The 27,173-nt window shown below is 42.1% G+C and overlaps 1 protein-coding gene across 1 annotated transcript in view; it reads right to left on the reverse strand.

The window, feature by feature from the left end:
- The window catches only part of xpo4 (exportin 4), a 69,391-nt gene that overhangs the window by 18,449 nt on the left and 23,769 nt on the right, over nucleotides 1-27,173 (reverse strand). The window contains exons 7-8 of the mRNA XM_085435303.1: nucleotides 13,974-14,086; nucleotides 3,163-3,320 (exon numbers count right to left, since the gene is read on the reverse strand). Coding sequence (XP_085291429.1) covers nucleotides 3,163-3,320; nucleotides 13,974-14,086 — 271 coding nt within the window. The remainder of the gene's footprint in view (nucleotides 1-3,162; nucleotides 3,321-13,973; nucleotides 14,087-27,173) is intronic.

Consider the following 27,173-nt stretch of genomic DNA (forward strand, 5'->3'; position numbering starts at 1 on the left):
TGTGTAACACCGGCTCTCCTACACTACAGATCCACTGAAAATATTTGTCCATCGACTAAAAATGTATTTTTTCTAGAAAAAAGAAAATGACTTCAAGGTTGTTCCAGTGTGCGGATTTTCTCGTTTGCATTTTGAATCATAATCAATTAGGCAAACAAGGAATTTGAAGAGAACACCTTGGACTTAATGTTTTGGTTCTCTGTCATTTTATAGACTGATTACATTAATATAAACTGAAGAAGTAAAAACAACAAAACAACTATTTATACTGGGACAAGGCTCAGACCGCCACTGGTTTCAGCCTGAAACCCAGCTTCAGCTTCTTAACCAGTAACTCTTGTCCCACCCTGCTGCTAAAAGATGGAGAAGTAACCTCTTTCAGTGCATCCTTCCCAATCCCAAAACACACTGATTGGCTGAACCCAGATGCAGAGACAATCAATAGCCTCGCAATATTCACCACAAGATCACAAGCTCTACACCTTCACAGGAGCACTGCTAACAAGCAGGTTCCAAAACAGGAACCCCAGACAGAGGAAGTGCTTTGGTTTCCACACACCTGCCAGCACAATTCATTGTGACAGCTGAATAGAGTCAGCCAAGGAATACAGCATAAATTAGAATATGCTTGCATATACATTGGTCTCCGCTTGGAGATTAAAGAGGGCTTTTTTTGTTAGATGTGGTCTTATCCAAAGGTAGACATACACACTCGCAGGTTACTCTGGTAATAAATCCTTGAAACCAGACTCCCAGATTATTTTGTTAGAGAATGTCACAAGGCAAGCGCTGCATTACCTCTGACTGGAAGCTCTGGTTACGGAGTCATGACTCAACCAAAATTACAACCCTATAGGATGTGGCTGGAAACATCTGTAGTAAAAAGGCTGAAAAAATGTGAAGCACTGAGGCAAGCACTGGCTTCGAGCTGAGCTCCAGGAATGAAAAACATGTATAGACTGCACTGATAATAAGCTGAACGCTGGAACACTCAGTTTAGTCTAGTGGAAGCTGCGCAATATTCTGGTGCATCTCTTTCTTTACAACTAATGAAGACACAGTACTTCTGACAACAGAGCAAATGCTACCTCCAGCTTTCACATTAGCAAGCAATAGTAAAGACATTTCGATTATAGAATAAGATGCTCGACTGTGGCTGACCAAAAACCTTAAAACAAAAGCTGCGTTATCTCACCTCTACACTATGGAAAGTTAATACTAACAATTATATCATAAAATTTGATTGAAAAATGTGCTATTAAAAAATAAAATCAGGCTTATTTTCCTTTTTACATGATGTATCCTTTTCGTTTTAGTCCTCTGTTCATATTTTGACTTCACGCTCTCATGTTGATGGGTTGGATCGGTTAATTTAATTTAAAAATACAGATAAAGCAGGCAATCTGATTGAAACGATGTGCAAAATCACTCAAAATAGTTGCATTTACTACATATAAAACATCCACGACAGCAGACGTATCTTCTTACAGTTCATATGGTCTGTTGTGATTTACATAAACCCTTTTGTTTGCTTGTACTTAGTAAGAATCAGGTTTTTCAAATAAAAACAAAAGGTTTTAAACTGTAGGGAGAGAGATGCTAAAAGGGTTTCAACACGAGCTGCCCAGCTGGAATAGGCAAGCAAACCACATCAGTTTTATTACAGGGTCAGGCAGTTCTGTATTAGATTAGAGGAAGACTATAAAACTGATACAAAAAACACACCCATACCCGGTATTTTCCAGTGTTCGAGAGCTCGCTAATGTCAGTTTTTGTCTTCTTTGGTTAAAAACGTGTCTCCGTGAGAAGAATAAAGGGATAATTTAATCCACTTCGACGTAAATTTAGTTTAAGAGGAATCTGAGAAACATAAGTTACTAGTTTGCTGCATTTGTCACTGAACTGGAAGCCAGTTTCCTGCAGAGCGCGCAGATGCTACAATCAGAGGCTGTTAAAACAGAGACTCAACAAGCAATTACTTCCTGTAAATAAAGCACAAATGGTACAGTATGAGTCACGCTTCTGCTGACGTTGGCCTCCATCACTTGTTGAGTCTCTAAATTTAAGAAACATGACAACCTTGAGATACTGGGGGGAGATAAACAGCTTTTGAGGCTGTCACCAAGGATAATGTAACCACAACAGTGCTTGCTGCTACTGTTTTGTGCATAATGTGCTGTATTCAGCCGAAATGAACGCATTTTAGATGGAGTATTAAAATTAAATCTGCAGAGTTTCAGCCTTTGTAACACAATGCTCTTCCCAGTTCTCTCCTGGTTTATCTGCTTAACCATCTGTGTGACTGATGTAGATAACGGTAAATAGCTTTTACACTGTAGACACACTTTATTAATGGAGCAAGACAAAGATCAATTGTAAACTCAGTAATTCACCCTTAGATGATTTGAATGCTTTTAATGTGTGTTAATGTTAATGCGTTTTTTTTAAGTTTACATATTTTTGGAAATGCACGTGCACAATAGGAATTATTTAATAAAAGGAAACATTTATTTAGTGCAGCGCGTGGTCAGTGTGTATTAACCTTGCGATCTATGGGGAAGCTACTTTAACATGGAGCCTACAGCACAAAACTTACTTGTTATTGATAACAACGCTCTGTGCTTAAAATTTAATGCGGAAAGAGTGGTCACCATAGAGACTGGCCCAACTTAATGTGGTTTACATTCAGCAGCCTGCAGCACCTGATTAGCAAGTTAGAGTGCATAATTGAAAAGAGTGCATACTTTGCAAAATCTAATGTGTTTTAAATGGCAAAGCTAACATGCTCATCTTAGTAGGTACAATAATCACCATGTGGAGCAGATTAGCAAGCATGCAAGCTAACCCTTTCTGAATAACCAAAACAAAATGCAAAGCACAGATAAGGCTGATGGCACTGGCAGGAAATTCTGACCTTTACTTGGCTTGCTATCATATTGTGGTTTATAACTTAAATCCTTCACAAATCAATGACATTCAACTGACCGTCGGACATTACGATTCTGCTAACATGGCTAAAACATCAATGTTTCTCAATAACAAGAATTCAATTTGGTATCTACTTTTGATACATTTCTCCATACCTGTGCCAAAATTCGACTTCAATACCTCAACACAAGCACATAAACGAAGACTACTGCAGTAACTATTATAGTCACTCACCCATTGATCATACTGAGCAGCCCCTCCATCAGGTGGGCCAGGTAAGAGATCTGGGCGTTCTCATCTGGGAATACAGGCCCGTGCATGGAGGCCAGCTGGGCCAGGCACTGAAGGGAATCCTGGGCCATGTCAGAGTCCTCTCGAATCTTCCTGTGTACCTGAACAAGAGGAGAATTTCTTTTTATCATTGTTTTTAAAGTAGAAAAGCAGAGCCTTCGCATAAAAAGGACAGAACCTCTACAATAATCAGTCCACAATGAAGCAGTGAGTGCTCTGGATAATGAAGTACTCCTGTACAGCAAACGTACGGAAAACTGCTGAACACCGTCTGTCAGCTTTAACAATTTAGTGAAGAAGAAAAGATGATCTTTTTCATCAGTCTTCATCAGCCAAAAGGAAACAAAAGTTTCTTTTGGACTACACATGATCAAATATTAATATAACCTAGAGAACAACAATCTTGAGCAGCGCTTGAACACACTTGACCTGCCCATATGGAAAAGAAATAGAAAAAACTTATAAAAGCCTTGCATCAGATGTGGACTACTTCATATAGTGACTCATAGAAGGCTTATATGATTTACTCATGAAAGTGGCCACTTTCATATATTGTTTTAGGAAGTGTCCAAAACATACAAGTTTCATTTATATAATTTTCTAGGGATCTTATATCTGTTTTCACTCTTGTATGCTTTTCATACAAGTTTCACACAAGACAGATACAAACTTTATAAGATTTATATAAATCTTTTCAAAAATGGGTGGGCTCGGCAAAACCTATTAGTCTTATTTTCTCTTTCTTTTAACTTAGGAATGGTATTCCAGTTATTCAAAAGTCATTGCAAATTACTGTGAAATTATTTGTCACCTAAATTTCAACAATATTATTTATTAAAATTATTATTATTATGTTCATCGTCAGACCTTTCTGGCAGGTTCAAGAACAAAAGCCCACGATAAGTGTCTGACCAGTAAAATGTAGTCTGTTCCTAATAACAAACATGACCAACCATCCCAGGCGAGATTGTTGTGGCACAACCAAGTGACCTGTAAATATACTGACCTGTAATATTTTCATAAAAGACAAGCAGCACGCAGCATTCATGAATACTTAGAGCGACCGTTCACATCCTCTATGGACCATTTTCTTAGATATTTTTTAATGACAGCGCTATTGACAATATGTCTTACCCATCAGAAGTTTAATGATAATGATTTCTGAAATAATATCTAATCAATGTGTGACTGTTATGTCATAATTAAACACTGCCCGTGGCATTCTGCATTTTAATAAGTTTTTATTCTTAAAATTAAACTGCAATGTAACAAACACCACTTTGAAATAGAAATGTCTCAGGTCAAGAATAAAAAGGTGAACCTGCCTCATCCTCCTGTCCCCAAAAGCGGAAAAAAAAAAAAAAAACCCATACCAGCTGATAACCTGCAGGATTTATACTCACTGGTGTAATCCCACTACACAGCACACTGAAGCGTCGTGAAATGGCGAATTGATTGTGATCTGTCACTGTGACCCAGGTCTCAAACAAACAATGGTTGAGCAGCCTCAATCAAAATAGAAGAGGAAGAAACAGACTCCTGATGGGGGAGAAAAACAACGAAAACTAAACTGGATGATTCCGTCTCAGTTGCGAGCTTCCATTCAGTTGTGGGATTCGAGGGTTGGTTTGTTGTTTAAGGTCACACTTCAGCAAGAGAAAAAGCATTATTGGATTTGACTGTGCATGCAGACAGGCAAGTGTATGGCAAAGCAGCAGCAGTAAAAGCTCTGAAAGTCATCACAGCCTCTCAGCAACATGTGTTTCCACTATGTGCACGTCTGGAGCTCAAATTCCTTCTTCCTGTGCGCTGTGGCTCTCTTCTCAGCCGGTCCGGGCTCTTTTCCTTTTTCTTCTCCGGTCTCCTCAACTGTCATCCTCTTAAATCCAGAGAGAGTGCTCCTTCATCAACTCCACACTCTTAAACCAACACATGGCCCCATCGCTGAGGCAATCAAACTTTCAACCTCCCTCTCTCCTTTTGCTGGTGCTTCCTCCTCCTCCCCTCAAATGTTCTCCCCTTCTTGCTTCCCCCCTAAATTCTTTATCGCCCCTTCTCCCTGCTCCTCCTCTCTTCTCTTCCCTACAGCTGTGGTGTCCGTTTTGTCGTAAGCCGCGCTGCTGGGAAGAGATCTCAGATGCTAACGTAGCATAACGTTAGTCCTCTCCGTCGCTGCCCTCTTCCAGAGCATGAAGTCATCCTCTGGAAGAGCTCAGCGAGAGGACAGGGGAGGAGGCGAGAGGGGCAACTGGTGAGTGAGCGAGAGAGAAAGAGGGAGGGGTGTAAGAGGCAGACCCAAGCGAGACCCAAGGACTGAACAGCGCGAGCTCTGAAAAAGCAGCTGCACCAGCGAGTGAACCATGCGATGTCAGTAATGTCAGTCGCCTCGACTCTGACTATAAGTAGAGATACTCAGCGAGCACGTGCGAGTGAGTGTGTCCGGGGGGAGTGGATGAAAGCAAGGAGAGCTTTCTGGCACAGGTGATTTTCTTTATTTTGAGGAATATAAAAAACACCCCTTATCAGTATATTAGGGATAGCTCGCTATTTAAACGAATCTTAGCCAGTTTAATAAAAACTCTATTCCAAAACAAAAGATCTTCTTTCAAAAGGTTGTAAAGTTCAGTTTGTTCACATCATTTTAAATGGGAACAGGCTATATAATAAACTGATAATCAACCTCCATCCTCCTGAATTTCTGTGGATCCAGCATTTGGCATCTTCTGTTAGTGAGTTCTCATTCCAATTTAATAAGCTCCAAGGCTACGAGAATCTGTTATTGAAGCATCGCATCCCTCCTTGCTCCGTCTTTGTCCTTTAACTTCAAATCGTGTTTAAAAGAAAATGAAAACATTCCAGGGAGGTAAACCGGGCAAACGAAGCAGAGATAAGCAAAGATTTGATTTGTTGTGGCCAAAATCCCCCGGCACCCCCATACTTCAATAAACTGAATTGGAATTGGCCATGATTTGGATTGTGTTAACAATCCAATTCAGGGTAACAGATTTATGGTTCACGACTCACAAATCAAACCAGAAAAAAGAAAGAAAGAAATACGCTCCTGACACCTTTGGCCTTGAAATATGCAGATTCCTCCTCTGAAAACTGCTCTTTTGCCATTTGTCTGTAGCTGGGGACCCAGCTCTCATTGCTAATAATGGTCCTCGACATGAAAGCGGGGTCATTTTGACAAAGAACTTTGTGCCTGATGCATTTTCAGGTCTATTTTAAATTTGCAGACTGGAAGTACAAAAAGAAATTGACTTTTAAGGAGCACTAATACAGTCCAGAGGTAGACAAGGAGACGACCCTCAAGGGACTATTGGACAAATTTAAATCAGGTATCATTTTTATACTCAGCTTTAGAAAACTACTTTATGTTACGAAATGGGAGGGTGTAATATCGGCGCGCTGACAAACACTAGTAATCCTTGATTATTCCATCACAAATTAAGCACATAAAACATCTTGAACTTTGTTTGGTTGTTTTTCCAACACTCTGACGCCCAAAGAGATGCTGCTGCATGTGAAAGAGGCCATCACTACACTGAAAAACAAAATAAACCTATCTTAGCAAAAACTTTGGAGGGGCAAATCAATCTGGCAGATATCTTAAAAATTTGACGTTCACTGATCAACTCGCCAAAATAAAAAGGCCTTAAAAAAAGACCATAGAAGACAACTATAGGAGATGATTGCAAATTCACTGTTAAAATATGTTGTTATATAAAGCCTGTTGCTGATCACTAGCACGACTGGTTTCTAGATTTATCAAATATGAAATCCTGACTGCAATGCTCCCTGTTGTGGAGATTATCATTGATACCCTGAAGTTCAAATGTATTTACTACTACATATTTTGACAAGGCACCAAACCTCGACTTTCATTAGAGCAGCTCTCATTAGATTAAACAGGATTCAAACTCCAAAACACACGCTTTTCAGTGTATATCAAAGTACCAAGCTTCAACACCTGACACTATCGTAGATAAATTATGTAGCCAGGCAGAGAAGAAAGAGTGGTAGAGTGGGGTGAGGAAGACGAGAACCAGCAAAGAGAAAAAAAAATGAAAGAAAAGGACAGGTAGACAAGACGGGGAGAGGATGCAGACGAAGAGCAAAAGAACAGACAAAGAAAAGGAGTGGGAGAAAGGGAAAGGCAGGGAGAAATGAGGAATGATATTTATAGAAGGAGACAAAGCCTGGTGTCTGTTACCTCAGGGGGCTCAGAGGCTCATCTTTCTGTTTTTTCAAATCAACACAGTGCTCCCAATTTATTGTCTTCGCTCGCTCTTTTCCACCATCACTCTCTCTTCCTCCATGTCTCAGATTGGGTTACTGTCTGCCCGCAGGCCTCTGCTGCAGCCTCATTAGTCCCTGCACTCCACACTGATTGTGTTTACTGGTAAACATGTAATGCTTTAGCGCATGCAGGCTTTTTTCTAGTTGGCATGTAAACGCAATTTCATATCCCAGTAATCTACATCGTAATATAGTACATTTTATATAACTTAAGAAACAATAGACAGTAATTATAATTCGGTGCTCGTTTTCGCTACTGTTGTAAATACTGAATTAAAAAGAAAAAACGTGCACTTAAATTTGCATAATAAAACTGGCCTAGAAAACCTCTCAAATTTGATAAATGTCCCACAGCATATACTCTATCATCCTCTATCTCATTCTCAGTTCGGAATAGCTGATGCAGAGGTTTAGTAGAGAGTCATCCCGTAACCTAAATATCTAGGTACAACTGGCAAATGAGAGACTAAGGCATTTCACAATCCTAGTTACTAAACTTTTGACCTTAACAACCAGCTGGTTCTCAAAGAAATGTGTAAATTTAAATGCCTAATGGCTCTGTCAATAGGAAAAAAATTGCAAGATTGCAAATAGTTACAGTGACTAACTAGTTACCCAGAGGTTGAGTGTGCAAACCCTCAACTGCTGGGTAACGACATTCAATTGCACAGGAACTGCACAGCTCACATGGTAGGAGGCAACCATTCTCCAACCAACCACAGTCAGACTGAGACAGCTTGGTGAAGGTTTGCAAATAAGTTCCTTCTTATTTACAAATGCAGACAGTTTGACAAACTTCGGCAATCTGTGTCAATCTGCACCAATGAATGTAACTCTTATATGATGCGTCTCTTTTGCAACATGAGACTTAATTCAACTAGGTACCAACTTGTTGTATTCTGGTTATATTCAAACTCAAATCACAACAACAGTCGCCTCAAGGCACTTTATATTGTAAGGTAGACCCTACAATAATACATACAGAGAAAGACCCAACAATCATGTGAGTCCCTATGAGGAAGCACTTTGGCAACAGTGGGAAGGAAAAACTCCCTTTTAACAGGAAGTAACCTCCGGCAGAACCAGGCTCAGGGAGGGGCGGGGCCATCTGCTGCAACCGGTTGGGGTGAGAGAAGGAATACAGGATAGAAGACATGCTGTGGAAGAGATAACAAGTATGATTCAGCACGGAGAGGTCTATTAACACATAGTGAGTGAGAAAGGTGCCTGAAGAAGAAATACTCAGTGCATCATGAGAATCCCCCAGCAGCCTCCACCTATTGCATGTATATAGGTGGAGGCTATACATGGGGTCTTGCTTTCCTGAGCGTCTATGTCATTATGCAGTTAAATCCCCGATCTGCAGCAACAACATCGTTATTTGTGGAGGAACTTCAGAATTTCTGTTTCAGATCTATGAGGCAGTAGAAGTAGTTAATCAGAATTGCCAACTTGATCCAATTCCATTGCAAACAACCCAAAACCTGACTGGTTTCATCCTAACGCATCAAAGTCACAACAACAAACTGGTCTCAGTCTTTAAAGCATCCATTTCAAAGAAAACAAGATCACAAGTCGACTGCACACTGCTGCAGTAATTTTGGTTGTGCTGCCGTCCCCAGTCACCGTTTTCCCTAATGTGATTGGAGCACACAATTCACACGCTAAAATCTGCTTCATCACTGCTACCAAACAATGTAACCTGATATCATTTCAGCTTGTTGTGAACCTGAAAAAACACAATAGGGAGCTGGTGGGTTAGTGATGCATCGGTGCCTAGAGATTCCCAGATTCCACAGAGGCTGGAAAAGATGAGATGTTACCATGCAACGTTGGAAAAACCTGAGTAATCGCTTTGTTTCTCTCGTGACTTCTTCTATTCCAACTCCAGCGTGTCACGACAACCGCGACTAACTACTGCAACTTTACCGACTGTTCTTATCAACTAGGAAATAATTCGATATTATGTAACTAGAGATTTGTGTTGGATACATGTCTCAAGTTTTGAAAGAGCAAAAGGAATATTAGATTATATGTGAGTTTGTGAGGCTGTGTGCCTGTGCTTTCATTTTTATTCCTGCGTGCGTGTCTACTCGTGATGAAATAAACCAGATGCATCTGATTTCATTGCATGAGTTATGTTAGTGCGAGGGTACATAATCACAATTTGATGCTGCTCTCTAAACACTTGGAGGCAAACTGAAACTAAAAACACAAACAGCAAACAACAAATCCATAGTTGGGGGGCCAAAAACATACGTGCCTCCGCTTGTGTGCGCGACCCTTTGTGCTGCCTTCTTTTCTGCTCTTTCTTTTTCGGTTGGAGTGGCAGGGTGCGCCGTGATCACGAGGTGCTAAAAATCGACAAAAGTGGAGTGCGTTTATTTTGAAGGAGCAATCAGTGGCGGTTTCTTCCTTTCAATCTCCAGCAGCCCATTTATCCCCAAACCTCTCTCACTGCTGAAAATTGCATCCACAATTCCCTCCCTCTAAATTGTATTTGTCTGCTCCATCTTTTTCTATCCACCAAGATTACCTCCTTCCATTCCTGCACCTCCTCTAATTTTCTCCTCGCTCTCTTTCCCATTTCCCTCATTCCTCCTACTGTTTGTATTTTCTTCCCATCTCTTGTTTCTTACCCTCTTCTCTTCATCCATCATCCCCCTTCCCTGAATCTCACAGCCATAATTGTCCTGAGCTAAAGCGAGAAAACAGATAAGTGCTTTTCTCCAAAAAACCCAAGGGGCCAGAATGACACTTGGGTGGACTGAGCGTCTTTTCAGCAGCCGAATGGCTTCGACGCGCTGCATAATTATCAAGATGACTTCTGAGATATGTGCTCGTCCTCTCAGCCAGAATGGAGATCTCAACCTCTGCTCTGGGTGGTCACTAATCATCTGCCTCCAGTATTATCTCATTGGTTTGTAGATTCATTCTAGTAATTGTCAGTGAACTTACAGACTGACTCAAGCCACTTGCTTTAATGCCTGCCTTTGACTTTTATTTAGTTAACCTGCTACTTCCAATTTATTGCTGTTCAATTTAGACCTTATTTGCATAGCTTTATAACTATTAACATTACTTTACATTACATTACTTTTGTAATTACTGACCTAAAGAACCATCCGTACTCTCATAAGCTCTGTCCCCATTAAGGTCAGATTTGTTATAGTCCACATTCCAGGCAAGTCAAAGTTTAACCAGGAAGTCATTCTGTAAAGTTTAACTGATGTTTATAACACACAGTATAAACACTAATTTTTAGTTTTACCCTTTCTTTCAAGGTAAATTTCAGCTACTGTGAAGGACTGCAGAAGTTCTTTGTGATCACCTGGCAGCTTGTGTTTCTTGCTTCCTCCTTCTATATAAACACGGGGGGAAAAAACAAGAAAAAAGAAACCGTTGACAGGAAAAAGTCCAGAGCTTTTAATTATAAAAATATTCTGGATTGCTGAGAATTAAAACATTTTTTTAAAAGACCATTTAAAAAGAAATAAATAAAATTTTAAAATACTGGCAGCTGCCGGTGCTACTCCCCTCAGCTTCCTAGTAGATGGACATATGGCATCAATTTGAAAATCCTAGGGGACATCTTTCCTGATGTATTGTGTTCACAAGATTTTAAGAAAACTTGACCTCTGACCTTGAGGTTGAGGCTAGCGAGATTTGAAGACCTATGGTATTAATTTGAAAATCGTACATCGCCTCCTTCTTGAGTTCTGGGATTCACAAGCTTGCCTGCCTGCCCACCGGAGGTGTGGTGACAATACCCCATCAGCCTTTTACAGCTTAGGGGGTAAACAAAAATAAATAAATCAACAATATGTGCGATGTCTCTGATCAACAACTAAACTTTTTTTGTCTGCATTCACAACAGCTTCTTTTTTTAAACTCACAGCACTGATAAAGAGGGCAAAGGAAGGGAGACTGACAGGCACCCACCCACAGACAGAGGGAGACTCCCAAGAGGCCCTCAATAGGATGAAGTGTGTGTGTGTGTGTGTGTGTGTGTGTTATGGTTGGGTTACTGTGGTTGTTAACAGGGGCCCCTAATCCTGGGCTGGGTTCTAATCCTGCCACTGGACTGTGACCCTGATGGCGCGTGTCTATAAGACCCCCCCTCGACACACACAGACACACTCTTTAGCCTGTTGCCACTCAGGGACACACGGCAGCTGAGACAGCAGAGTATCCCATTAAAGTGAATAAACACACCCAAACACACCTCAGATCCAAACAGAGGGTATGCACAAACATCTAGTGCACAAGCTCAAACTGTCAAACTGACATAATCCCGTAGAGACGGACGTGTGTTAGCAACACACATGAAAATGGAGACAACACAAGAAGGATGATGGTGCAACATACGCACACAGACACGCACACACCGGCAGCTGACATCTCCACAGCAGCCTTACAATAACAAACAGTTGAGCTACTAGAAATACCGCAGCGAGAGATGAAACGGGAGGTCTGACAACTGAAACCGCCGCAAAAAGCCTCCCGCAGATTCCAGCAGCAAAGAGAAGCTACGGAAAAACGACAAATATTTTTATTCGAGCCAAACGGCCGCGATCAGCCAATCAAGTCCTTGATTAGGCTGCTGTAATTTGTACAACAAACTGTGATTACATCCACTGCTTAGCGCCAATTACAGTTAATGGTGATTTCTTTGTGATCAAAGTTGTGACAATCAGAGGGAAAACTTTCTGCTGTGTAGAGAGAAAAGAAGAAGAAAAAAAAAGACTGAGACTGTCAAAGAGTGGTAATTATCAGGCAATGCAAATGAGGGCTTATGAACAAAACATGAGTGTTTCACCAGTTCAACAGCAACAAAGCTCTCCAGACACAGCAGAGGAAAATGACAGGATTGTAGTCGCAGCTGAGAAAGAATAACTCAGACCTCTGGCCAACAGGATATGCAGACATATAACCAATGAAATATCGCATTCAGAATAATTCACAAATAAATAAATTATGACATTTCATTTTTCACATCTTAACGTGAATCATTGAACAACAACAACAACAACTCAAACTCAACTATATGGTAGTAGTTCTGGCATTGTGGACAAATGCTAAATCCTGATTTTTTTTTTTTTTTTAAAAAGCCCCAAATTTTCAACTGATGGAAGCATAAAGTGCAGATGACTTGACATGAATACAAAAAAAAAGAAAAAAGCATACCATTATTAGGAGGGAGGGTCCCTTTGGTGGTCACGTTCCCTTAAGATTTTTTCATGTTCACTGGATTGAATCAAATAATTTCTGCAGATTTTTCAGTTTCTTCCTCAAAACTCGTAAACTGGATTCAAATCTAGAATATGGGGAATTCTCCTGATATAGTTAAGCTTTTGAAACCAGTGAGAGACACGATGCTGTAAAATGTTGGAAGTAGCCGCACACTGTAAAGAATAACACCCAAGATAAGCTGTGGCACCACAACAACACTGATCTGTATTATATGCCCTAAAATATAGAGAGAGGGATCAGCCGGAGTCCAGATCACTGATGCAGATGTTAATTCTACCGTCTGTAACCTAAGCAGAAATCAACAGTCACCCATCCAGGGTTTCCCAGTTAGCCACCTCGAGGCTTGATGTGTGACCACAATTGTAAAAACTAAACAATCGAAGCCTGTCAGCTCTCGGCAGTATGTCTGCAAAAGAGCCCACAGCTTCAGTAGCGTTTGGTAGAGATGTAGAAGACAGGTGGAAGATAAAAGGAAGGAGCCACATATGGCAGCAGGCAACTGAAAGGCTGTACAGTGAAGCAGTATCTGGTAACTGGCTGCCAGTGAGCATAGATGGATGCTGGAAGGAAGAAGAGCTGACCAGTTTGTTCCAATCCTCTCATCCGCACTGTGTGCTCAGCCAGCGTGGGCCGTCTCTTAAAACACACGGAACAAAAATACACATTTACTTCACCGGGCGGTCCTCTGGACAGTAACACAATAACACGACCCCACGGCAAAGCACTCATAAATCTACTTAATGGTGCATTCAATAAACCCACAAAGCTAGTGCAAACTTAAGATGTGCCAAACGAGGCGGTCAAATGAAATCCTTCTGCCCCACATGAAAAGACGAGTTCTCTCTCTTTGCTTATAATAAATAAACCGCCTGTCAGGAGAGGAAAGGAGGAGACAAGAACAACACAATAAAGAGACAAAATGACTTTGTTTTGGATGAAAACTTTGGGGAAAAGAAGTCTTCTGGTGTAGTGGTGATTCTGGTGGAGGCAACCATTGCTATACAAGTTTCATCAGAAGCTACTGTAACAACTTCATGCATGCGAAAGTGTGCAGAGGAACTCATGATACTTCACATCAGGGTTTAAGGTTCAAATTCAGCATCAAACACTTCAAAATAAATTAAAATAAAATACAACTTTGAGAAGCTGGTAGAGCTCTGAGAAGAAAAACAGAGATCCAGCATGGACGGGATACTCACAGTGAAGAAGAGGTCCATGACACGTGTGTCCAATAGCGCTTCCCTCCAGGTCTCTGTGGGCTTAAGCGTGACGTTCTGCGTGGCCTCGAACATGGCGATGTAGTGGCGCCCCAGTGAATCGCCGCCAGTTAAGGCCAGTAACAGCATGAAGAGGAGGAGGAGGAGGAGAGGGAGGAGTACCACACAAAGAGCACACTCTCAGTTGATATTCTGGTTTCGTTTGACTGGCAGCAGAAACTTGTCAATTGTTAACCAGCTCTTCCTCTCATTGACCCTGTCAATCTTTATTCCACGAGTTTTTGTTTTTTCTAATTTTCTCACCCTGCCCTCCTTGGTGGCTTTGTTTTCTTCGCTCTTCCTTCTTTCTCCTTTGTCAGCTCTTCATTTGCCACAGCTTTTACCCACACAGTAAATCTCAACTTCTTTCTCACACTTTTGCCCACTGTCCCTCTCCCTCCATCTGCTTTCTCAGACTTTCCCCGGTCTTTACCCTCTGACTTTGCCTGACACCTTCTTCCCTTCTTGTCCTCTTATTCACCCCTCTTCCTACCAGCCCTCCCTTCTTTCGCTGTTTTCTCTCTTCTGCTTCCTCAAGATCTGAAAAGCTCCAGACACACTCTCGCCGCAGCCAATCCACACTTGGCCTCTTTGTCCACTCCTCTGCAAGACGTCCTCGAGACTCCTTACTGCCCTGAAACACTCCCCCTCCCTCCTCAGCCAATCACTTTGTCCCTCCTTCGGACTGCTTCCCAGTCCTGAAACCAAGGCCCCCCTCATACTTCTATCACACTCTGTCCTCTCATGTCAATCAACACTCTTTTCCCTCATGAACATTTTTAAATTGTACTCCTTGGTCCTAACATGACACTTTCTCTCTCCTTGTCCGCACAACCCGACCTTCTCATTTGAAACCATCATCTTAAACCCACAATCACTCTCTGTTCTGAAGGCTATAAAAACATTTTCATCTTAATGTCCCTCGTCTCCTTTCTCCCAAACAAATCTGTTTTCCACGCTCTCACAACACACAGTCTCCTTATTTAAGACTTTCTCTGCACCCACAAGCTTTTCACAAACCCACAACACACACACACTCTCCCTGTCCTTATTCTAAAACGCTAAAGACACATCCACAACAAGCTTTTTATTTTCTCCTTAGCTCATCAAGAACAATCCTTTTTACTACTTCCCTTCCCTAGGCCAACCGGGGCTTTTCTCTCTCCTTAACCAAGCACCTCACAAAAACCCACAACACTTTGCACTCATCAGACAATTTGTCTTGCTTTATTAACCACCATCAAGAACCACTTCTTTGTTCCTTATCCCCCCAAAAATAATAAATTTGTCTCCTACTGTAAAATACATTTTCACCACAAATCAAACAACAAGTAGGTTCCTTCTGTTTTCTGTCCTCCTGGCTTTTGGAAGTGCAAACAATCTCTTACCTCACTAGAGAACAATCCATCAAACCTCTCTCTTCATGGCCTCTCTGCAATCCTCCCTCCAACGCCGGCCTCGTCAAAACAAACTCCCACAGGAGACTCAATAAACCTGAGATTATCTGTATATATCAACAGCTTCACAGCTTCAGTTGACGCTTTTCATTATGAATTAATTTACTGAATATTTTTCTAACACATTCTCTCATAACCTGCTTAAAGCGCATGGACAGATGGATTTTTCTGACAGAAAACAAAAGACACTATCCCAAACCAAAGGATGACATCAAATATTTTGTTTGCCAGAGGAACGGTTTAAGGCCCGACCAGAATCAGCTACAACTGAGGAGAACCATCGGCTTTCATGTGTGAAAAATTAATTTCCATAGTTGCTACCAACTGCTAAATCCCAAGTTAAACCCAAAGGCTAAACTGGCCTATCCATCCATTTTCCTAACTGCTTATCAAATTCAGGGTCATTGAGGGCAGGAGCCTATGTCAGCTTTTACGGGGTAGGGGGGTGGACACACCCTGCACAGGTCACTAGACCTAACACAGAGAGTCAGACAAGCAATCACACTTACATTCAAGTGCACAGCCAACTTTGAATCATCAGTTAACCCAACATGCAAGTATTTGGGCTGTTGGGTTATACAGGAGAACCTGCGCAGGCACAGGCAGGACGCGCTAACTGCACACCCAAAGCTGCACCCTCCCCTCACATGAAACTCAGGGACACACAGGGTGGAGAGAAAAAAAAAACCCAACGAAAAAATAACTTAAAAACAAACAAACAAAACAAAACAAGATTAAAAAAGAAAAGAAAAAAAAAAGCACACCGATCCATATCACTACCCTGCGGCTCAGTGACAGCACAAGGAAACTTCCATAGGAATGTTTGATCAAAGCCAAACGGCGACAGAGGCTGGCAAGGTCACGCATTCCTGCCACACCAGTCGACAGTCACTCCCCGTGCACACACCCCACCACAACACACCACACCACACTTCTCGGCACAGAAGTTGGCACCTGTTTAAGGGCCTGTGGGATTGTGTGTGTGTCCGTCCATCCAATGATTGGCTTTCAGGCTACTTTAAAAATAGTCGTGGCGAGGCACAGGACCTCTAACTGAACCTTAGGGGGAATGAGAAAGAGGTCAGATAAGTAGTGAGTGTTCCTCAATGACTAACAAACAACTGGAGTTAACCATTTCATTCTGATTAAACACTTTCCTTTCACGATTAGTTCCTCTGAAAGCCCCTCTTAACTTGATTTTAAACACTCTTTTTTTTGTCTAGCTTAAATGTCAGTTGTCATGTTGGCTTTATAAAACTAACCAAGGTTGTTGCCTCTTAACGTTCCTGTCATGTTCTAAATCAAATTCCTGTTTGTCAATCATCAGTGAAAAAGCCCAGGAGAAAAAAAAATATATTTATGAGGCCAGAGACAAAAGAGAGAAGCAGGTTAACGCGTGGTCCTAATGCAAGTGCGGCTAACTTGCGACACGCAACTAGACGCAGTCTCCACAGGGAGGGACCACCTCTGTGATAAAGGCCGTACAAACACTCCTAAAGATCAAATGACTGAGACTAAACTCACAAAACCTCAGGAATGATAACTACACAGCTACTTCAGACATTTCATGCAGATGGACAGAGCAGTGATGCAGTCTGACAGGCAGAATTACAGGAAAACTGGAAGAAATGTAACTGGTTTGAACCCTCCACTGTATTGGATTAAGAGCAGATTATAAACACTAGTGCTCAGGAATACATGTTATCTTTACAACTTCCAAGCAGATGACTGAAAATAACTTGGAAGCAACTTTCTAGGAAAAAGATAACATAATATAGCCAAGTGCAGCATGCTTATTAACACTTTTTATACCTGTGCAATGTCCTTGTAACGAAATGGAATTTTAATTATTTTATTTGAAAGTAAATATTTAAGGGCAGGCCTGCTAAAATAAGTCAGGTTCTTACAAGACCATATTATGGAGTGGAAACATTTTCTCCTCCTACATCTTTTGTTATGGATAGGCGTAGCTTTGGGTCACGTGGTGTCAGTAATAGTGATTGTTATATCACCTGTTCACGGCCCGAGGGAAATTTTGTGAATGAGTGGGTGATGGGGGAAGTCGACTTTTGCTGATCGCTCAAGCTTGGAATGTTTTTTGATCACTGTTTTTCTACGGATTTTAAGGATTTGACAACAAATAAAGGAGTTTTAACTTGGAACTTTGACTAACGTTTTAAACAGCGGGCGCGTCAACATTATTCCCCTATTCAGCTGCTCGGCGACTCAAAGGCTTGACAGTCGCCAATATTTGTCAGCAAAAGTGCGACGGCAATGGACGTCCCGCAATCAGCGCTGAATAAACGCCGATGCGAGCCCACACACCGCCGCCACTACACCCGTAAAAGCGGCTAGACCGACAGATAAGGAGAAGACGACGGTGGTATGTAAACTGTGTTTTTGTGCTGCGTATTGTTTGTTTGAACGCAGTTTGGATTCTGACCATACGAAGATGTTTTTGTGACACGCCCACCGCTACGTTTGCTGCTGGATTTGGTGTGTGTGAGTTGTGGCTCTGCAGGCGTTCAACTGAGTTTGAAGGAATTGCTGTTGCCTTTGTTTTGGATTTTGGCATGCTGCTTATGTTGAATGCTTAAAATGAGTGGATCACAGGCTGCATCTGTTGTTGGAAAAACTGAAAAGGATAAAAGAATAACTTCCCTCACTGAGAAAGCTCTTGCAAACAAAATTGAAACCATCCAAACAGATCGGAAAAGGCATGTAAACAAAATGAAAAGTGTTATTATGTCTCTTAAAGAGCTAATGAAAGATGATAAAAATCATTCACAAGTCAAAAAACAGTTTGATGAGTTAACACACCTGTTTAAGGATGCCAGTGCATTGCATGAATCTTTACTTTCTCTAATCTCATTTGATGAGAAAGCTAAACAAAATACATGGTTCTCAAGCATCTCTAAATACAATAAAGGGTTTATGGAGGATGTTAAGATATGGCTTTCTGAAACTGATAAACATTCGGGGAGGCCATCATCTGACAAAGCGCAGTCACAGGAAACTTCCCTGAGAGGAGAAATGGAGGTGCGAGAGCACACTGGAAAAGAACCTCAATTATCTCTTAATCCTCAGAATGATGTTAATGATGACGTGTTGCCATCCGACAGTGTGTCAAATCAAGGCAGTAGGTCAAGCTCAAGAGTATCATCTACTTCATCTGCACGTCTCAGGGCAGAAGCTGAAATGGCCGCCTTGCTTGCACGTCAACATATGCTGAAAGAAAAACACTCTCTTGAAGAACAAGAGGAACAATTGAGGAGAAAGAAAGAACAACTTCAGCTTGAAGCAGATATAGCTGCAACTGTTGCAAAGGTGAACGTGCTGAGAACTGGATCCACTAAGCGGAGCGTCGCTTCACGGAAATCTAATGGAATGGAATCATATTTTAAAACAAAGGGAAACAGCCTTGAAATTCTTAATGCTGATGCAGAGACTTTTGTTCCTCAGATGCTTACAGAAGGAAATGCAATCACTGGGAATGCAGAGCTTCAAGTAAAAACAGTGCAACAGAATATGAAAAGGGAAAGGCCTGCACCAGCTCTTATGGGGCCTTCTGACGCCTTTGGATCAATTCCACCTTTGCCTAAGCCACAAGCTGCTCTTCCAGTAGCCAATGAAAATCTGTTGTCCATTATGGAAAAACAAAATGAATTAACTTGTATGTTGGTCCATCAGCAAAGTCTTTCTTCACTGCCCAAAAGGGAGATTCAAACCTTTGATGGTGACCCTTTACATTTTCAGGCCTTTATGCGCTCGTTTGAACAGGTCATAGAAGCAAAGACTGGCGATGCTGGTGACTGCCTGCATTATCTTGCACAGTACACCAAGGGGCAGCCCAATGAACTTGTTAAAAGCTGCCAACATATGTCTGGAAGTGCTGGATATGTAAAGGCAAAGACTCTGCTGTATGAGCACTTTGGGAATGGACATGTGATTGCATCTGCCTATTTGAACAAAGTTCACTCATGGCCACTGATTAGATCGGAAGATGGAAAAGCTCTTCAGGCATATTGTTTGTTCTTACGTGGATGCTGCAATGCAATGGAAGAGATTGATGATCTCTCTGAATTAAATACACCTGCCAATATGCTTGCTGTGATTAGAAGACTGCCATATAAGTTAAAAGACAAATGGCGAACAGTAGCATGTGACATTCAGGAGAGGCAACATCGCAGAGCCGCATTCATTGACATTCTTTCCTTCCTTGAGCGTCAAGTTAAAATCGCAACAGATCCCATCTTTGGAAATCTATGTGACGTTCCAGCAACACATCTAGCAGCCAAGGGCAGCAATGGAGGGAAATGTTCTCCACATCTAAAAGCTAAAGGAAGTAGCTTCGCCACAACAGTCTCTGACGTCGAGAGACAGAATCAGATAGAGGCTCAAGATCGTCACAGCACTGTGAAGGCTTGTTTTTTCTGCAAAGGCGGACACACACTGGAGTCATGCGCTCTGCTTGATAAGAAACCTCATGATGAGAAGATTTCTTTTCTTAAAAAGAACCGCATTTGTTTTGGCTGTTTGTGTACTGGGCACATAAGCAAAGAATGCAGAAAACGCCTTTCATGTAAAATCTGTGGCCTCCGACATGCAAGTATACTCCATATTCACCACAAAGAGAAGAATGAAGTCAAACCTAATAATGAGGCAGATAACATTCCTGTTACGATCCAGACTAGTGGTCTTACTGGGGCCGGTGAACAGGACTGTAAGCTTGCCATTGTGCCAGTTAAAGTAAAATCAAAGAGAGGTCAAAGAATAGTGGAAACGTATGCCTTTCTGGACCAAGGGAGTTCAGCATCCTTTTGTACAGTGGGTCTTATGGACAAGCTGAATATTGCTGGGAGGAGGACAAAGATTCTCCTGCGCACCATGGGACAGGAGAAAGTGGTGGACAGTTTCATTGTACCTGAACTTGAAGTTGCTGGATTGGACAGTGACATGTACTGTGATATGCCTAACCTCTTCACTCAGCATAAAATGCCTGTAGATATTGGTAACATCCCAAATCAACAGGACCTGGATGACTGGCCACATTTGAAGCATGTTCATTTGCCAGAAATTAAGGCCAATGTTGAGCTTTTGATTGGCATGAATATGCCCAGAGCTCTAGAACCTTTGGAGGTCATCCGGAGTGTTGGCGATGGTCCTTTTGCCATTAGGACTGTGCTCGGCTGGACTGTGAATGGGCCACTTAATCGAGAATGCTGTGGAAGGCCAGGATGTTTGGCAACAGTCACTGTCAACAGAGTTTCTGCTGTCACACTGGACAAGCTATGGAAACAGCAGTTCAAGATGGACTTTCCCGAGAGCAGCGATGATGAACAGATGGGGCTGTCAAAGGAAGACTTGAAGTTCCTGGAATTGGCCAGCAAGACTGTGACTTTGGGGGATGGGCACTACAGCATTGCCCTGCCACTGAAAGACCGAGACATAAGAATGCCTGACAACCGTGCAATTGTTGAGCAACGAGCCTTAGGTTTGAAGAAAAGGTTCATCAGAGATAAAGACTTTCATAAAGACTATACTGCCTTCATGACAGATCTTATATCTAGAGGATATGCAAAGAGAGTCCCAGTCACAGAATTAGAGCGCAGTGATGGGAAGCTTTGGTATATCCCTCATCATGGGGTTTACCATCCTACCAAGAGGAAGATGCGCGTCGTCTTTGACTGTGCAGCATCATTCCAGGGCGTCTCTCTTAATGCGCAGCTCCTGAGTGGTCCTGACTTAACAAACAGTTTGGTTGGCGTACTGACGAGGTTCAGAAAAGAGCCCATTGTTTTGATGTCTGACATCGAGGCTATGTTTCATCAGGTGCATGTGCCAGAGGAAGATGCTGACCTTTTGAGGTTTCTTTGGTGGCCCGGTGGTGACATCAATCAGCGCATGCAGGAGTACAGGATGGGTGTTCATTTGTTTGGGGCAACGTCCTCTCCGAGCTGTGCTAACTACGCCCTGCGGAAATGCGCAGAGGATAACAAAGCATACTTCAGCCAGCAGGTGATCGACACCATTCTGTATAGTTTTTACGTCGATGACTGCCTTGCTTCAATATGCTCTGAAGAAGAAGCCATCAATCTTTACTCAGACCTCAGAGACATTTGCGCCAAAGGTGGTTTCCACTTAACAAAGTGGATCAGCAATAGCCGCAGTGTTTTGGCAGTTATACCTGAGGAGGAAAGAGCAAATGAAGTTAAGGAGCTAGACCTGGATTGTGACCTTTTACCTGTTGAGCGGGCATTGGGAGTGAAGTGGTGCCTGCAGTCAGATGCATTTAAGTTCTGCATATCTATCCCAAACAGACCATTGACTCGGAGAGCAATCCTATCCACAGTAAGCTCCTTCTATGACCCTCTGGGGTTCCTTGCTCCTGTTATCTTCACAGCCAAGAGAATCCTTCAAGATCTGTGCCAGAGGGGGATAGGATGGGATGATGCTATACCATCAGCAGTTGCTCAAGAGTGGAAAAGCTGGGTAGAAGAATTGCATCTGTTGAACAACATCAGCATCAGACGATGTTTAAAGCCTTCTGACTTTGGACAGACGACCACAGCTCAGTTGCATCATTTTGCAGATGCGAGTGAGAAGGGCTATGGGGCTGTTACCTACCTGTTGCTGCACAACAGTCGCTCACAGACGCACAGTTCCTTTATAATGGGAAAATCCAGAGTGGCACCTTTAAAACCAGTCACAATCCCTCGCATGGAATTGACGGCAGCAGTGGTAGCGGTTCGCATGGATAGAATGTGGAGGAGGGAGCTGAGACTACCTCTCCTAAACTCTGTCTTTTGGACGGACAGCACCGCAGTGTTGAAATATATAAACAATGAGACTTCCAGGTTCCGTGTTTTTGTGGCGAACAGAGTGTCAGAAATCCTCAAGGCTTCTAGTGCCTCCCAATGGAGGTATGTGAACACCACACATAACCCTGCGGACCTTGCCTCCAGAGGTATGAAGGCAGAGACCTTTTTACGTGACACTGAATGGATATCTGGTCCTGCATTTCTTACACAGCCAGAGAACAATTGGCCTGTGAACCCAGGAAACTTGCAAGAACTTCCACATGAAGATCCTGAAGTTAAGGTGTCTGCTGCCATCGAGGTCTTACAAGCACACGATGATGATCATCCTCTGACCCTTTTAATCCATCGTGCCTCATCCTGGACTCGTCTCATCAGGGTGATGGGTTGGATTTTGAGGTTCAAGACATTGCTTTTGCATCGCAAGAAGAAACATTTCCAGTCTGCATCTGATGCAATTCAGTCTGAAGATGCCCAACATAAGGTTGATTTCCGGCATGGCTTTCTTTCGTTGGGAGAGATTGAGGATGCTGAGATGCAAATAATTAAGTTCTGTCAGAGGAAAAGATATGCCGAAGAAATTTCTCGTCTCCAAAGTGGAGAGTCTGTGAAACGAAGCAGCCACATATATAAGTTGAATCCTGTTTTGGAGGATGATGTGCTGCGGGTTGGCGGACGTCTCAGTAGAGCTGTCATGTCAGAAGATTCCAAGCGTCCTGTCATAATTGCTAAAGAGCTTCACATTTCTAATCTCATTTTACAGCATATTCATAAAGAGGTGGGTCATGGTGGAAGGAACCACATACTCTCAAAGCTGCATCAAAAATACTGGATTCCCGGTGCTGGTACTTTGATTCGAAGCATCATGTCGAGGTGTGTGACCTGCAGAAGATTTCATGGAGCTGCAGGCCAGCAGCAGATGGCTGAGTTACCTGAAAGCAGAGTGACCCCTGAGAAACCCCCATTTAGCTTTGTTGGAGTGGACTATTTTGGTCCATTTGAAGTGAAGCGCGGGAGAAGTCTTGTGAAGCGGTATGGTGTTATTTTTACTTGTTTGGCAATTAGAGCAGTACATATTGAGGTTGCCTCATCCCTTGACACTGACTCTTTCATTAACGCCTTACGACGTTTCATTGCAAGACGAGGTCAGGTACAAGAACTGCGCTCAGACAACGGGACTAACTTTGTGGGCGCAGAGCGCGAGCTGAGACGAGCTATGGAACAGTGGAATCAGGAAAAGATTTCTGATGCTGTGTCTCTGAAGGGAGTGAAATGGATCTTTAATCCTCCAACTGGATCGCATCATGGCGGAGCATGGGAGCGGTTGATTCGTTCTGTCAGAAAGGTCCTTAATTCCACTCTCCAAACACAGCATTTGGACGAGGAAGGGCTCCAAACTGCTCTTTGTGAAGTGGAGTCAATCCTCAACAGTAGACCCATTACGCTGGAATCCACCGACCCAAATGATTTGGAAGCCTTAACACCAAACCATCTCCTTCTTCTCAAGTCAAACCCGTCTTTACCACCTAGCCTGTTCCGGAGGGACGATCTCTACGCACGTAAACGATGGAGGCAAGTTCAGTATATGTCTGATCTGTTTTGGAAAAGATGGACTAAAGAGTACTTGCCACAACTTCAGCAGCGCCAGAAATGGGGAAGGATTAAACGCAACTTCGTTCCTGGAGATGTGGTCCTTATAGTGGATGATTCTGCACCTCGCGGTTCCTGGATCATTGGGAGAGTCACCGGAGCTGCACCAGATGAAAAGGGGCTTGTGCGTCAGGTCTGGATTAAGACCCCAACCAGCCATGTGTGCAGACCCATCACAAAGATATGCCTTCTTCAGGAGACTTCTGACCCATGATTATGACATTTTGACACAGTGTGACATAACTAACTTTGAATTGACTTTAATGTTATGAGATGTACATAAGACTGACTATATTTAGGCTAAGTGCTGGTAACCTCTGGCCTATGACTGACTGACCATGTGCAGACAGAAGAAAAGAAGAGAAGACATGAGAAAATAACTTTGGTGGACTTTTGAGTATGTTATGTTGTCTCACTGGGTGTCTGTGATATGATGAAGTGTGTGTTGTGAGCGTGGTGTTGGATGTGTAATTATTACTGTAAAAATGTAATAATTAGGGGCCGGAATGTTATGGATAGGCGTAGCTTTGGGTCACGTGGTGTCAGTAATAGTGATTGTTATATCACCTGTTCACGGCCCGAGGGAAATTTTGTGAATGAGTGGGTGATGGGGGAAGTCGACTTTTGCTGATCGCTCAAGCTTGGAATGTTTTTTGATCACTGTTTTTCTACGGATTTTAAGGATTTGACAACAAATAAAGGAGTTTTAACTTGGAACTTTGAATAACGTTTTAAACAGCGGGCGCGTCAACATTATTCCCCTATTCAGCTGCTCGGCGACTCAAAGGCTTGACAGTCGCCAATATCTTTATTTAACAGTCGCCATGTTGCTGTGCACCATGTTCTTTTATTCAACTCTTCTTTTATTTTACCAATATTAATGCGATAAGGACTGTTTTCCTTTAACTTACAAGAAAAAAAATACATGCCATCACTATTATAGGCAATCACGACCTTACAATCACTGAGTCTGACTTAATTTTTTTTCCTTTTACAATCATTGTTCAAACGGAGTCTCTCCTCTCTTGTAAAATACCTGGAAGTTAGGTAAAGTTAAAAGACTCCACTACTCGACTACTTGCAATGTAAGACGGGGAAATATTGCTTGTTTAACCACAAAATTACCAAGAAATTGCGCAGTACTTAAAATTACTTGCAGAATAATTTGTCACCCTTCCTGTAAAACACCTGAAATTAAGTAGCACTAAAATGACTCGCGTTACCTAAAATTACTAACACGTTACCTAAATTACAGCATAATTCTTTCTTTGTTTCCTGTAAAAACATTACTTGTTAACCCCTTATTGCACTTTACCTACCTTTAAGTATTTGTAGGTGAATATAATATAATCCCTTCATTGGCTTCCTGTTAAATCCAGAATTGAATTCAAAATCCTGCTCCTCACATACAAGGTCTTAAATAATCAGGCCCCATCTTATCTTAATGACCTTGTAGTACCATATCACCCTATTAGAGCACTTCGCTCTCGCTCTGCAGGCCTACTTGTTGTTCCTAGAGTATTTAAAAGTAGAATGGGAGGCAGAGCCTTCAGTTTTCAGGCTCCTCTTCTGTGGAACCAGCTTCCAGTTTGGATTCAGGAGACAGACACTATCCTACTTTTAAGATTAGGCTTAAAACTTTCCTTTTTGCTAAAGCATATAGTTAGGGCTGGACCAGGTGACCCTGAATCCTCCCTTAGTTATGCTGCAATAGACTTAGGCTGCCGGGGGATTCCCATGATGCATTGAGTTTTTCCTTTCCAGTCACCTTTCTCACTCACTATGTATTAACAGACCTCTCTGCATTGAATCATATCTGTTATTAACCTCTGTCTCTCTTCCACAGCATGTCTTTTATCCTGTCTTCCTTCTCTCACCCCAACCAATCACAGCAGATGGCCCCGCCCCTCCCTGAGCCTGGTTCTGCCGGAGGTTTCTTCCTGTTAAAAGGGAGTTTTTCCTTCCCACTGTCGCCAAAGTGCTTGCTCATAGGGGGTCATATGATTGTTGGGTTTTTCTCTGTATCTATGAAGTGCCTTGAGGCGACTTATGTTGTGATTTGGCGCTATATAAATAAAATTTAATTGAATTGAATTGAATTATAATGACATTACATTTTTTATATATTTGTAATAACTAATGTAATTTATGACCGTTAAGCACTGGCTATTAGTATGGCATGGCTCGTGCATGTTCTCTGGGTTTACTTATAGATGTGGTACACCCAATATGTCCTTTGTGTAAAAGAAACTACGGACAATTTTTTATTTCCTCACTTAAATACGATTAAAACATTTATGTACTTTTCTAAAGCAGTTACATGACTTAAAAGTTACAGTTTGAATACCCACTTCTCACTAACTGTTCACGCACTTCACGTTCACTGCTTATAAACAGAGGAGCTTGCTGAGCTGACGAGTGAATTTACAATTTCAACAGCTCTTTTAAAAACAAGAGGGAAAAAAAAAAAAAAAAAAAAAAAGATGGTGTGGTTGAGTGTGCGTTTGTGTGCGTGTGTGTAGCGTACGTGCCTCCAGGATGAGTAATATACATGGAGTGACTAGGACATGTGGCTGTGGTTTGGTGGGTTTTTAAAAGACATCACCTGCTACTATATGAACTGTTCCAGCAGGTTCAGGAATAACCAGAGTGACACGTCAGTTTTCCCACTGCAGAGATAAGATGTACTGACAGACGCACGCACACACACAGTAAACCACTGACCACAAGAGTTTAAATCAAATACAAATGAAGAGATTTGAACACCCAGAGCTCTCACATGTAGCTTCCAAAACTGCCATCATACAGACATTCAAACCAACTTTGTAACACCTTCATTAACTCCAGCCAACAAAGAAACACTAATAAATCAGAAACAGCTGGCTGTTCAGCACTCATGGATGCACACTACCTCAGCCCAGGTATTGTGCATCAAAGCAGCGCTCCCCTCTTCGAAACGTGAGGGAACACAGCTGCAGTTAAAAACCATCCTCTTTCGCTTCGTGAGCTATAATTCAATGCACACTGCTGAGCAAAAAAGCAACCGCACGACTCAAACGGAGCAAACGTGGGCAGATTCCTTTCATGGCGTACTGAGCAGCTGAATTATGTGCACCACAAGTCCAAACAACACAATATTTCAACGCCAAATCTGGTTTGATGATTTTGTTACCACATGCTACTCAAAGTGAACAAACTATAAATTTAATAATATGAAC

Source organism: Copadichromis virginalis, linkage group LG16 (assembly GCF_057382275.1).
Source record: "Copadichromis virginalis isolate Kocher_CV1m ecotype Utaka linkage group LG16, C_Virginalis_male_GT1.1, whole genome shotgun sequence".
NCBI classification, from domain to species: Eukaryota; Metazoa; Chordata; class Actinopteri; order Cichliformes; family Cichlidae; genus Copadichromis; species Copadichromis virginalis.